The following is a 13,044-nucleotide window of genomic DNA, read 5'->3' as shown; positions in this document are numbered from 1 at the left end:
CCGGGAAGGGCCTCGGGAGCTAGGGGAGGAGTTGGGGTGGAGGAGATGCCGTGAGGACTCCAGTGCAGACCCACAGGCTCATCCAAGTCAGGGTGGAGGATGTTCAAAGGGCGTTTAACTGCCTCCAGGAGCTCTGGCAGCACTGTGTAAGCGATCACAGGTGAGGGGCGTGATTATGCATAGGAAAAGGTAAAGACAAAGATGAGTAATCTCACGGTGGCTCCAGAGGGGTGTGGCCTCCTGTGGAGTTCAGGTCAGGTTAGGCTTGGCTGCCAACATAGTTCTGAACTCTGGTTTTCCAGGCTCCTTGGATTTGGGCATTGAAGATAAGAGATTGTGGTCTGCAATAGCAACTGTCAGAAATAAATATCAAGTGTTGAACCCTTGTCATGACCCAGGTGTTATTGAATTCCGTCCGCCTGCTTCATTGCACCTTCAGAACAACCCTGGGAGGCAAGCACTGCTCGTCTCCTCTGACAGGTTGAGGAAGCTGAGGCTTGGGCAGGACAAGGGGCTTGCCCAGGGTCACAGGGGCAGTAGGTGTAGAAGGAGTTGGAACCCAGTTCGCTTGGATGCTGCGTCCTGTGTGTGAGAGAATGCTGGCGGTCAGCAGGCAGGGGCTGGGCAGTGTCCGAAGGGTGAGGTCAGGGAGAGGAAGAGGCCTAACCTCAGAGACTCCGGCCTCCAGGTTGAGAAGCTTGAGGCACGCTGGGGACCGTGGACAGTCACCTCCTTCCTGGACTGGGCTGAGACTGGGCCACCCATGGATTCGTGGCTGCAATGCTGAGCTTTGCCTAATGATCTTCCCTGGCTAGGACTCAAGGCTGCACAATAAGACCCTGAAGAGGACACGCAAGTTTGTGGTGGACGGCGTGGAGGTGAGCATCACCACCTCCAAGATTATCAGCGAGGATGAGAAGAAGGACGAGGAGATGCGGTTCCTCAGGTGAGGCTGGGAGGGGCTGCTGACGGCCGTAACAGGGCAGGGATGAGACGGGAGACCTGGGCCTTTCTGGTGAAAGAACATCTGTCTGAGACTTCCCTGGCAGTCCAGTGTTTCAGGCTCTGCACTCCAGCTGTAGGGGCACAGATTCAATCCATGGTCAGGGAGCTAATCTCACCTGCTACATTGCCAAAAAAAGAGCTGTCTGTCTGTCTATAGCATTAAGTATGGAATCAGGGACACTAAAAGAAGCTGGCTTTGCCCGAGACCCTGTATTGCCTAACTCACCTCCCTCCTCCATATACCCACCCACCTCTTCATCCACTTCCCTCCGCCTCCGTTTACTTGTCTGCTTATCAGCCCACCCCTCTACCCACTCATTCATTCATCCATCCATCCACACACCCATCCCTCCATCCTCTAACACATCTTTCTAGTCACCCACCCACCCATCACCTACACACCCACTCAGCTCCCTATCTGCGCATTCCTTCAGCCTCCCCTCCAGCTAGCCAGCCATCCATTCACTGATGTATCCACACCCCCTCACCAGGTTGGGGGACACATTGATGACCCAGATAATGGAGGCTGTGGCTGTTGTGGAACTTCCACCTCATGGGCCCGCAAACAGCACTCAAAATAATTTCCAACTGTAGTTCATGCTGTGGACGGAATAATGGCTGATGGGAGAGTGGCCGCTGGGCTAGGGGTGGGGGCCCTTGCCTGGCAGGAAATCCCCTGAGCAGAACAGAGAGTTCAGAGGAGCCAGCCAGTGGCAGAGCCGGGAGAGCATGGCAGGAACTGCAAAGCCAAGGCTTGTTTAGGGACCTGAGAGGGCGGAGCTGGAGTATGGAGTTGGAGGGAGAGGATGTGGAGTCATCCCCAGGTCCCACAGGGTCCAGGTCACGTTAGTCCACGGGCAGGGGTGGAGAAACACAGGTTTCATCCCCAATGGAGGGACTGATGCTGAAGCTCCAATACTTTGCCCACCTGATGCGAAGAGCTGACTCATTGGAAAAGACCCTGATGCTGGGAAAGATTGAAGGCAGGAGGAGAAGGGGACAACAGAGGATGAGATGGTTGGATGGCATCACCAACTCAGTGGACAAGTTTGAGCAAACTCTGCAAAATGGTTAAGGACAGGGAAGCCTGGTGTGCTGCAGTCCATGGGGTCGCAAAGAGTTGGACACGACTTAGCGATTCAACAACAAGAACATCTGGAGAGTGACCAGCTGTACTGTCCCTTTTAAAAGCCGACTCTGCTGTCATCTGAGTCTGGGCTATAGAGGGGGCAGGACTGAAGCAGGGATGCAGGGACACCCTGGCCGGGACAGTGGCCAGACAGAGGGAAGGCGTGGCCGGACAGGTTGGGTTCAGCATGCATTCTGGAGGCAAAGCTGAAGATGGGAGGGGGTTGGTGTGGGCAGGAGGGTGTGAGGCAGAGTTGTTTGCACGGAGTCATCTCTGCACTCCTAAGGCACTCAGGCGCCCTGACAGCCCTCCCCAGTCAGTTCAGTCACTCAGTTGTGTCCGACTCTTTGCGACCCCATGAATCGCAGCACGCCAGGCCTCCCTGTCCATCACCAACCCCCGGAGTTTACCCAAACTCATGTGCATCGTGTCGGTGATGCCATCCAGCCGTCTCATCCTCTGTCGTCCCCTTCTCCTCCTGCCCCCAATCCCTCCCAGCATCAGGGTCTTTTCCAATGAGTCAACTCTTCACATGAGGTGGCCAAAGTATTGGAATTTCAGCCTCAGCATCATTCCTTCCAATGAATACCCAGGACTCGTCTCCTTTAGGATGGACTGGTTGGATATCCCTGCAGTCCAAGGGTCTCAGGAGACCCTACTTCGGCCGTTCTGTTGATAAGGAAACTGTTTCCTGGTGGGAACTTACTTGCCTCAGGTCACCCAGGTGAGAAGATCTGTCTTTGTGAGAATTCTACAGGCTTCCACTGGACCAGAAGCTTCCTGGGGGGCTCCCCGGGGGTGGAGGTGGGGGCTTAGCAGCTAGGGAGGGAGGCCCCAGAGCCATGAAGCTGCCGTGGGGCCAGGCCTTTGTGGAACAACTCATGACTGGCTTGGAGGACACTTCTGAAACATCAAACACATTCTTATCTTAAAAAAGCACAGACATTCCAAAGCCCAGTAGAAGGAGTTTTGGATGCCTTGGGGCACGTCTCCCCTCTTGAAGCCAGGGGGATGACAGGCGGACTTTTCACCGGTGACGTTCCTTGTAGTTCAGTTGCTCAGTCGTGTCTGACTGCGACTCCATGGACTGCGGCACGCCAGCCTTCCCTATCTTTCACTGTCTCTCAGAGTTTGCTGAAATTCATGTCTATTGAGTCAGTAATACCATCTAATCATCTCATCTTCTGCCCCCCCCTCCTCCTTTTGCCTTCAGTCTTTGCCAGTCTTTCCCAGTCTTTTCCAGTGAGTCAGCTGTTTGCGTCAGGTGGCCACAGTTTCTGTGTACACGCATAGGGGTGTGCACACACACGCGTGCTGGTGTCCTCCTCTGTGTGTGCTGGGGAGGCTCGGGGCCAGGGGCGGGGTGGTTGTGGTTGCTCTCAGCTGAAAACACCGCCTTCTGTTCTCACAGTCACTCCTCGAGCTTCAGACTCGGGGGCCGGATTTCCTTTCTGTCCTCTCCCCTCTGGGCAGTTTGGGTTCCCGGGGGTGAAATTCCAGCTCCACCACACCACATCTGAAAGTGGCCCCGAGGCGGGACCCCCACCTCCCTCCTCAGCAGAGGAGCGGGTGCTGCCCGGGTTTCAAAGGTGAGATTTAGCTGAGGTGGAGAAGAGGTGCTCGCAAAGAACGAGACTTTTCTTGTTTGCCTGCGTGGCCTGAAGGCCCTGTGAGTCCGGCCGGGCTACGGGCTGTCAGGCTCTGCCACGTCGTCCCTGGCTGAACCTGGGTCTCCGAGCATTTCCGCAGGTTTGGGCCCCACGCAGGCTTTTGAACAGTATCACTGAATAGTCACTCGCGCAGGTTGCGGCTGCTGGGCCAGAGTTCTTGCTGGTTTTCCCTGAAGTTCCTGGAGCTGGCTCTTCCCTCCTTGACCCGTCTCTGCCTGCCTCTCCCTTGTGAGAACTCTGGTGGGTCAAGGAGGTGATGTCAGAAGCTGGCTGCTTACCTTGCTCTGTTTTTTGTCAGTTGCTCTCTGAGCCTTAGTTCCTCTTGTGTCGGGATTTCCATGTCTCAGAAATGGCCTCCTGCCTCCTCTCTTCCCGAAATGCAGAGGCTGCCAGAGATGCTTCCTTACACAGCTGTAAAAAGTGTCTCTGGCTTTTCCCAGAGATTGGGCAGCCTTTGCCTCTTTTTCGTTATCACTCGAGAAGTTACCACTTGGGGAGTGGTTGCCATGTGTCAGACAGTATCACCTGATGCTACAGGTATCACCTCATTTAACCTTAAAGAACCTGTGGGGAAGAGATTATCTCCCCATTTCACAGATTCAGGGAAAGAGCGTGCAAAGACCGAGCCGCTGCCTGAGGGCACCCAGCTGGAAAGTGCTAAGATTCAGACAGGGCCTCTGTGGCCTCTGAGGGCGGGAGGCCTCAGAGCAGTTGCTGGGGAGCTCTGCCTGCTCAGAACTGGGGGGCAGGCCCTCAGTGGGGGTGGCCGTGGTGCGCCTGCAGACGCCACGCCAGAGCAGAGCACAGGCTGCCCAGGGTCCCCACTCCCTGCCAGGAGGCCCACGTTCCTTCTGCCAACATTTTAATTTCTTTTCTGATTATATAAAGGATAGATACCAATTTTCAATGGACTTGCCCAGAAAAAAACATGGTAGGTGGGTTTTATGCCACCAGTGGGCTTCCCAGGTGACTCAGTAGTAAAGAATCTGCCTGCCAGTGAAGGAAACGCGGGAGACTCAGGTTCGATCCCTGGGTCGGGAAGATCCCCTGGAAGAGGAAATGGCAACGTGCTCCAGTTTTCTTGCTGGGAAAATCCCACGGAGAGCGGAGCCTGATGGGCTCTAGTCCATGGGATTGCAAAAAGTCAGACACGACTGAGCACGCATGCCACCAGTATTTTTTCTGTGTGTACACTCACGCACACTTTGACAGTAAATATGTTCCAAAGTTAAGGTACGCTGTGCGGTTTGGGTCAAATTTTTACTATATTTACCTTTTGAGTAGGTAATATAACACCACGGTTCAAGACTCGAAAAGGAAAAGAGGGTGAAAGTGCAGCGCCTCCCTCCCTCACTCTGCCAGCCACCAGCTGCCTTCCTTGTGTTAATATTTCACGGTGCAATCCTTCCAGAAGCACTCAGTGTTTAAATAGGAAAGTAAACTCGCAGAGGCCCATGTGCACACACATGCATGGTCCTTTTTGGTTTCCAACCAGATGGTCAGTAGCGTAATAGACCCGGTCTTTAGTAGCCTGCTTTTTTCACTTAGAGATCAGCCCCTATCTGTTTATAAAGAATTGCTGCATTTTTCATAGATCTTTTTCCCCCATGTAATTTGATAACCTTCTAGAAATTCATTTTTAATGATTGAATAAAATTATATCAGGTGGGAGGGGGTTCAGGATGGGGAACATGTGTACGTCCATGGTGGATTCATGTTGATGCATGGCAAAACCGATGCAATATTGTAATTAGCCTCCAATTCAAATAAATAAATTTAAATTGAAAAATTATATCAGATAGACATATTTAAATCGATCTATATTGGCAGACATATAAGCTGTTTCCAATCTTGTACTGTTATAAATAGCATTGTTATGAATGGTGGTGGTGGTGGTTTAGTCACTGTTGAGTCCAACTCTTGTGACCCCATGGACTGTAGCCTGCCAGGCTCCTCTGTCCATGGGATTTTCCAGGCAAGGATATTGGAGTGGGTGAATATCCTTATTCAGTTTTGCTATATATCTATGAATCTCTTTTTTGAATCAGTATCCAGAAGTGGAACTATGTCAAAAGACATAACCTTACTGACAAATTGCCCTCCAGAAATGTGTCAATTTGTACATATCAGCAACATAAGTAAGTAAGTGAATTCGCTCAGTCGTGTCCGGCTCTTTATGACCCCATGGACTGTAGCCTACCAGGCTCCTCCGTCCATGGGATTTTCCAGGCAATAGTACTGGAGTGGGGTGCCATTTCCTTCTCCAGCGGATCTTCCTGACCCAGGGATTGAACCCGGGTCTCCCGCATTGTAGACAGACGCTTTACCATCTAAGCCACCAGGGAAGTCCATCAGCAATATAGGAAGGTATCAATTTCCCCTGTATTCTTACCTATTTCAGGAAACGGCATTTGTTTTTAATTTGAATTTCATGCCCGTATAGATGATTTAAAATGTTCTTTTTGTCTTTTGTTTCATGTCTGTTCATGCTCTGTGCCGCTTCTTAAAATTAGGATCTTCCTGTTTTTCTTACTGATTTGTAAGCACTCTTTATATACCAAGATTATTAGTGTTTTGCCTGTCAGTCAATGTCAAATAAAGCGTGAGTTCTAAGTTCTCGTCTCGCCTCTGTCCCGGGCCGTGTGACGGCTCACCAGGCCCCTGCCTTCCGCGTCCTTAGCTATGATGTATGTGACCACTGAGGACACGTTCTGACTGGAATGTCCACATCCTCCTACCTTTCAGGCGCCAGGAACTCCGAGAGCTTCGGCTGCTCCAGAAAGAAGAACATCGGAATCAAACCCAGCTGAGCAGCAAGCATGAGCTGCAGCTGGAGCAGATGCATAAGCGTTTTGAGCAAGAAGTCAGCGTGAGTGTGGGGAGATGGGCCCAGAGGGCTTCTTGCCTCCTGATTGTCTTTAAGCAGAAGTCAGCGTGAGTGTGGGGAGAGGGGCCCAGAGGGCTCCTTGCCTCCTGATTGCCTTTAAGCAGAAGCTGCTGAATGAGGGTGATTGGGCTTGGAGAATGCTTCACAACAGCTCCCAGTTCCTCTGGTTTCCCGATGTCATCAGGCATTGGCTTATAAACGCAGTGGCGCCTGCGGGCCACAGTGCTAGTCTCAGCCACATGGGAGGGCCTCCAGAGGGGACACGGCCTGGGAGGGCCTCCAAAGGGGACAGGGCCTCCAGAGGGGACAGGGCCTGGGAGGGCCTCCAAAGGGGACAGGGCCTGGGAGGGCCTCCAGAGGGGACAGGGCCTGGGAGGGCCTCCAGAGGGGACACGGCCTGGGAGGGCCTCCAGAGGGGACAGGGCCTCCAGAGGGGACAGGGCCTGGGAGGGCCTCCAGAGGGGGCACAGCCTGGGAGGGCCTCCAGAGGGGACACGGCCTTCATCGAGCCCCACGCGACAGCGCTGCGAGGCAGATGGTCGCACCTGAGGAAACAGACTCAGGTTAGGTGACTTGCCTCAGGTCACACGTAGTAGAGCTGGGATTCAAGCCCATGTGTGAGCACAGCCTCTGGGCTTTCCCCGTCTCCCTCCCAGGTGACTTTCCTAACTTTCCCTTTCTGCTCTTTCTAGGCTAAGAAGAAGTTCTTTGACATAGAGCTGGAGAACCTGGAGCGTCAGCAAAAGCAACAAGTAGAGAAGATGGAGCAAGACCACGCAGTGCGCCGCCGGGAGGAGGCCAAGCGGATTCGCCTGGAGCAGGAGCGAGACTATGCCAAGTTCCAGGAGCAGCTCAAGCTGATGAAGAAGGAGGTGAACACGTGCTGGGCGGGAGCAGGGCGTCCTGGGAGGATGAGGGCCCTCTCGGTTGCAAATGACCAAAACTCCAACTCAACCTTGCCTCAGCAATAGAGGGGATTTGGAGGAGCTTATATACCTGAAAAGTGCGTGTCCAGGGATGTCTGGCTCTGCATCCCCCAGCTGTGCCATCAGGAGCCCCTTCTCCGTCTTTTGGGCTCTGCCTTCGTTTGCGTGGACCTGGCTCCAGGCAGGCCCTTGTCTTGTGGCCTCAGGCCACGTCCTCTATATCCCCCCAGCTTAGCAGCCTGAGCTGGAAGAGAGCAGAGAGGAGGGAAGGGATGGAGGCGTAGGGAAACTTGAGATGCTGTCACCAGGCCGGGAGCTGAGTGCTGGGTGGGCACACACATCCTTCAGGCCTGATTCTCCCTTCTAGAAGAATAGCTCCCCCACTTGGACACACGTTCCTCTTCTCCCTCTTTCCCCACACAGCTGGAAGGGGAACTGGCAAAGAGGTAACAGTCCTGAGGAAAGGGAAGGGAGGCCTGCCCCTGGGCAGGGCATCTGAGTCCTAGAGAGCAGCCCACGCCTCCCCCGTGGAGCCAGACACTTGGAGGCTGGGCTAGACTTTCTTTCCTGAGCCCTCAGGAGAAACGATGGGAGCAAGGAGGGTAGAACCTAGGGCAGGGTGTCCCAATCCAGGCTGCTCCCGATCTCCAGGTGGTAATGGTAGGAGCAACTTCTAGGGGCGGCTCATGGTGCTTTTCAGGGCCTGCAGAGCCCAGGGCCCAGACTTTACTGTGTCGGACATGACCTGTTGTGAATCCAGGCCTCCAGTGGGTGCCTGTGGGAATCGGGGCCACTGGCTGATGAGACAACTTGCCTAGGGCACAGAATTTAAGGAAGTACAGTAAAACAACTAAATCAAGATAGTGTTTTAAAATAGAAGTTAGTGTAAAATATTCATCACGGGTTACTCCCTGGAAGTCCAGTGGTGAGACTCTGCACTTCTACTGCCGAGGGCCCAGGTTCAATCCCTGGTTGGAGAACTAAGATCCCACAAGCCACATGGCGTGGTCAAAAATTAAAAAAATTCACGATGAACAGATTATCAGCTATTTAAAATAAAGGCAGGATCTGATAGAGTCAGGATTAGTGTGAGACGATGAGGCTGAGCCCTGCAAGTATAGAACTTGATTCTGTCTGTATTTGCTATGTTGTTCATGGTTTCTTTGGCATGAATTTTGAGTTTCTAAAATTGTATATATGCTCCTTTGTGCCCAAGATGAGTGCCTCCACTTTTTGTTGTTTAGTCACTAAGTCATGTCCGACTCTTTGCAACTCCGTGGACTGTAGCACACCAGTCTTCTCTGTCCTCCACGATCTCCCAGAGTTTGTTCAAAGTCATGTCCATTGAGTAGGTGATGCCATCCAACCATCTCATCCTCTATCGTCCCCTTCTCCTCCTGCCTTCAATCTTTCCTAGCATCAGGGTCTTTTCCAGTGAGTCAGTTCTTTACATCAGGTGGCTAAAGTATTGGAGCTTCAGCTTCAGCATCCGTCTTTCCAGTGAATATTTCGAGACTGATTTCCTTTAGGATTGACTGGTTTGATTTCCTTGCTGTCCAAGGGACTCTCAAGAGTCTTCTCCAGCACTGCAGTTTGAAAGCATCAATTTTTCAATGCTCAGCTTTCTTTATGGTCTAATTCTCACATCCATGCATGATTACTAGAAAAACCATAGCTTCAACTATAGGGACCTTTGTCGGCAAAGTGATGTCTCTGCTTTTTAACACACCGTCTAGGTTTGTCATAGCTTTCCTTCCAAAGGCCTTGACTTACCCTGGTCCTGAACCTCCTTCTGAGAGATGGGCTTATGGGCTGAGACATGTGGGGTTGGGAGGGGAGGGGCTGATATTAAACACATCCACAGCTCCAGTGCTGGGAGCACAGCTTGGGAGGCAGGCTTGTTTCCAAGTCTTTGGCACTGTGGCTCGAAGCTAACTGCTAGGCTTTGGACAAGCTACAGGCAGACCTTGTTTTATTGCACTTAGCAGATGTTGTGTTTTCTTAAAATTGAAGGTTTGTAGCAACCCTCCCATGAGCAAGTCTTTCTGTACCATTTTTTCCAATAGCATTTGCTCACTTCCTGTCTCTGTGTCACATTTTGGTAATGCTTGAATATTTCAGACTTTATATTTGCCATGGTGATTGGTGATGGTTATTTTTGCAGAAGGACTACAATTCGCTGAAGGCTGAGATGATGACTAGCATTTTTTAGCAATAAAACGTGTTTATGTTATATACAATTTTTTAAGACATGCATGTAATAACACACTTAAAGGCTTCCCTGGTGGCTCAGGTTGTAAAGTGTCTGCCTACAATGCGGGAGACCCAGGTTTAATCCCTGGGTTGGGAAGATCTCCGGGAGAAGGAAATGGCAATCCACTCCAGTATTCTTGCCTGGAAATCCCATGGACGGAGGAGCCTGGTAGGCCACAGTCCATGGGGTGGCAGAGTCGGACACGACTGAGCGAGCGACTTCATTTTCACTTTCACACACTTAACAGACTACAGTATAGCGTAAACGTAACTTTTACTATGTACTGAGAAACCAGAAAATTCACGGGACTTGCTTCATTGCAATCTTCCATTGCAGTCTTTACCGTATTGTGGTTGTCCGGAACCAAACCAATATATTCTCAAGTTCTTGCCTGAGTTCTGGCTGTCTTCTGTCACTGTGAGTTATTCAGGGACTGTTGTGTTGAGTACCTACCTGTGTGGCACTGAATGGGGTACCAGGGACACTGTAATGAACAAAATAGATAGGGTCCCTCAAGGAGTTTGTTAATTTCCAGGGAAGCTAGAGAAACAAAGCACAATATTAAATAAATAAAACCGCTGCCCGTTACATAGTAATACTTGCTGTGAGAGCAAATAGGCTGGTTAACCAGCATCCTCTGGATAAGAGGATGCTTCCAGGAGGGCAGAATAGCATATGCAAAGGCCCTGAGGTATGGAAAGAGCTTGGGGTGTGCAAAGAGCTGAAAAATGGTCAGGGTGGTAGGCGATTTGGAAGCACTGGGGAGATGACTGTGGGATAAAATCAGGTAGGGGCCAAATCATGCACAGACGTAACTCCTAAGGAGGAGTTTGCATTTGAACCATTGCTATTAACCATGCATTTCTCACAGATGCTGTGAGCATTCGGTGAGAAGTAGGTACCACGTGGATTCCAGTTTCCTTCTGGTTCCTCACCCGGCCCTGTGTGCACACGCTTTGTGTGTGTGGGTGGGGGAAGGAGTCATGGGGATTGAAGAGTGGGAAAAAGAGCTGGCTGCAGAGGCAGGGCCTGGGATGGGAAGGAGTGGGAGGTTGCCACAGTTTCTTTCCTTTGCTGGCACTGATGTTTAACAAAGTTGAAAATTCTTGTTGCTGGCAGGATTTTGGTGGGGGGTGCAGTTTAAGCCTGTCAGTGAATTCTTTTTGCTTTTCTAAATCAAGGTAGAGTTGCTTTCCAATGCTGTTTTAGTTTCTGCTGTACACTGAGGTGGCTCAGCTATACATGTACATTTATCCCCTCCCTCCCACCGCCATCCCCCAGCCCACCCCTCTAGGCGCACCGAGCTGAGCTCCCTGCACTAAATTCTGAGGCCATGTGTGGGGTCTGGTACTTAGACTTCTGGTCAGGTTCAGTTTTTAAAATTTTCTTATTTCCTGGGTGTTTTTCTTCAGAAAGTTTTCACAGAAAGAAAAAGCTTGACGTCTTTGTGCCCTTGGCCTCCGCTGTTTAGTAAGACTGTGATCCTATCCTTGTCCTTCCATGAAGCACTCTTGTGGCCAGGACCTGGCCTGCAGGTTAGACAGGGCTGCTGGCTTCAATTGGCTTCATGGTGGAGCCAGGCAAAGCGTAGGCTGGCGTTTGCTTCTGGTTCCCAGGGCTGATTGCTGGGGTTTTGTTCATCCGTATGAATCTTTAAAGCTTCTACTCTTTGCCATCTAGGCTGTGATGAGCAAATCATGTACAGCCCCTGTCCTCAGACTTGCCCTTGTTGTAAGAGGCTGTCAACATGGGAAGAGTCACATGGTTCTAAGAAGTTTGAGAACACGCTACATATCTATCCGAGGGTGTGAAGGAGAGTGATGGTTTCTTCAGCTTGTAAAGAGAGAAGCGAGTCCTGTTAGAAGGGCATTATGTTGGAGTGCTTATGTGGAGCCTGGAGTCAGAGACCCAAGTTTGAATTCTGACTCTGAACTCAGGCAAGCTGCTTAAACTCACCAGGCCTCTGTCATTACCTGTGAAAGCAGGTAATGACAGGATCCCCCGGGAGGCTGTTCTAGATATAGACTAAATGACAGAGTGCCAGCCAGGCACCTGGCACCTCGTAAGCACTTAGGGCATGGTGGCCCCTCGGGCATGCTTACCGTTATCCTCATTATGTCTAAGGATTCCTGCTGGTGGGACCAGTGAAAGGCTCTGCTTCATGGAACACCCCCCAAAGTGTCCGAAGATTCCGTATCCTGCCATGGCCTACTCCATAGTCAGAAGGCCGCCTTTGACTGCAAAGGTCACCTCTGTGCAGGCGAAGCCCAGTAGGAATGGCAGGCTTGGGTGGAGACTGCCTGTCCATGGCCCTTGGGTTGGTGGTTAGGATGCACCAGCAGGGGTGAAGGACGAAAGTGGGAATGGGTAGGACGCCCAGGTGAGCAGACTGAAATATCGGTGGGTGCATTGGCCAGCCCAGTGCTGCATCAGAGAAATCCACACGTGGATGCTGGCGAGGGGCACCATACTCAGATCTGTGTGGACTTTTAAAAGCAGTTTGTATCTTTCTTTTATTTCTGGCCGTGCTGGGCCTTTGCTGCTGCGCGTGGGCTTTCTGTAGCTGCAGCGAGTGGGGGCCCCGCGGTGCACGGGCTTCTCCTTGTGGCGGCTTCTCTGGTTGCAGAGCACAGGGTCTAGGTGCCTGGGTTTCCGTGGCTGCACCGTGTGGGCTCGGTGGCTCTAGACGACCAACTCCACAGCTGTGGCACACGAGGTTAGTTGCCCCACGGCAGGTGGAATCATCCCAGATTTGGGATCGAATCTGTGTCTGCTGCTTTGGCACTGGATTCTTTAGCACTGGACCACCAGAGAGGTCCCAGTGTGGACTTTCCTTTAACCAGTTCAGAGCAAGGCAGGGTTCACCCTGTCCATTTCCCTACCACCCATTGACTGTGAGAAAGCTGGTCATGATTTGATCTCAGGCATAGAGAACATACAGAAATAACAGAGGGTAAAACTTGAGATGCCTCCTGGGGCCTCTTTCATGGTTCAGTTCAGTTCAGTCGCTCAGGCGTGTCCGACTCTTTGCGATCTCATGAACCGCAGCACGCCAGGCCTCCCTGTCCATCACCAACTCCCGGAGTTCACCCAAACTCATGTCCATCGAGTCAGTGATGCCATCCAGCCATCTCATCCTCTGTCGTCCCCTTCTCCTCCTGCCTCCAATCCCT

The 13,044-nt window shown here is 51.7% G+C and overlaps 1 protein-coding gene across 3 annotated transcripts in view; it reads left to right on the top strand.

Annotated features, from left to right (window-relative positions):
- The window catches only part of STK10 (serine/threonine kinase 10), a 153,645-nt gene that overhangs the window by 93,345 nt on the left and 47,256 nt on the right, over positions 1 to 13,044 (top strand). For all 3 annotated transcript variants that reach the window (XR_008201176.1, XM_052658962.1, XM_052658961.1), the window contains exons 10-12: positions 816 to 946; positions 6,550 to 6,673; positions 7,384 to 7,563. Coding sequence is in view for 2 of the 3 variants with exons in the window: in XM_052658962.1 (XP_052514922.1) it covers positions 816 to 946; positions 6,550 to 6,673; positions 7,384 to 7,563 (435 nt within the window). In the remaining variant the exon portion in view is untranslated. The remainder of the gene's footprint in view (positions 1 to 815; positions 947 to 6,549; positions 6,674 to 7,383; positions 7,564 to 13,044) is intronic.

This window comes from Budorcas taxicolor, chromosome 20 (assembly GCF_023091745.1).
Source record: "Budorcas taxicolor isolate Tak-1 chromosome 20, Takin1.1, whole genome shotgun sequence".
NCBI classification, from domain to species: domain Eukaryota; kingdom Metazoa; phylum Chordata; class Mammalia; order Artiodactyla; family Bovidae; genus Budorcas; species Budorcas taxicolor.
The sequence above is the reverse complement of the archived record's forward strand: the minus strand, read 5'-3'. Positions and strand labels throughout refer to the sequence as shown.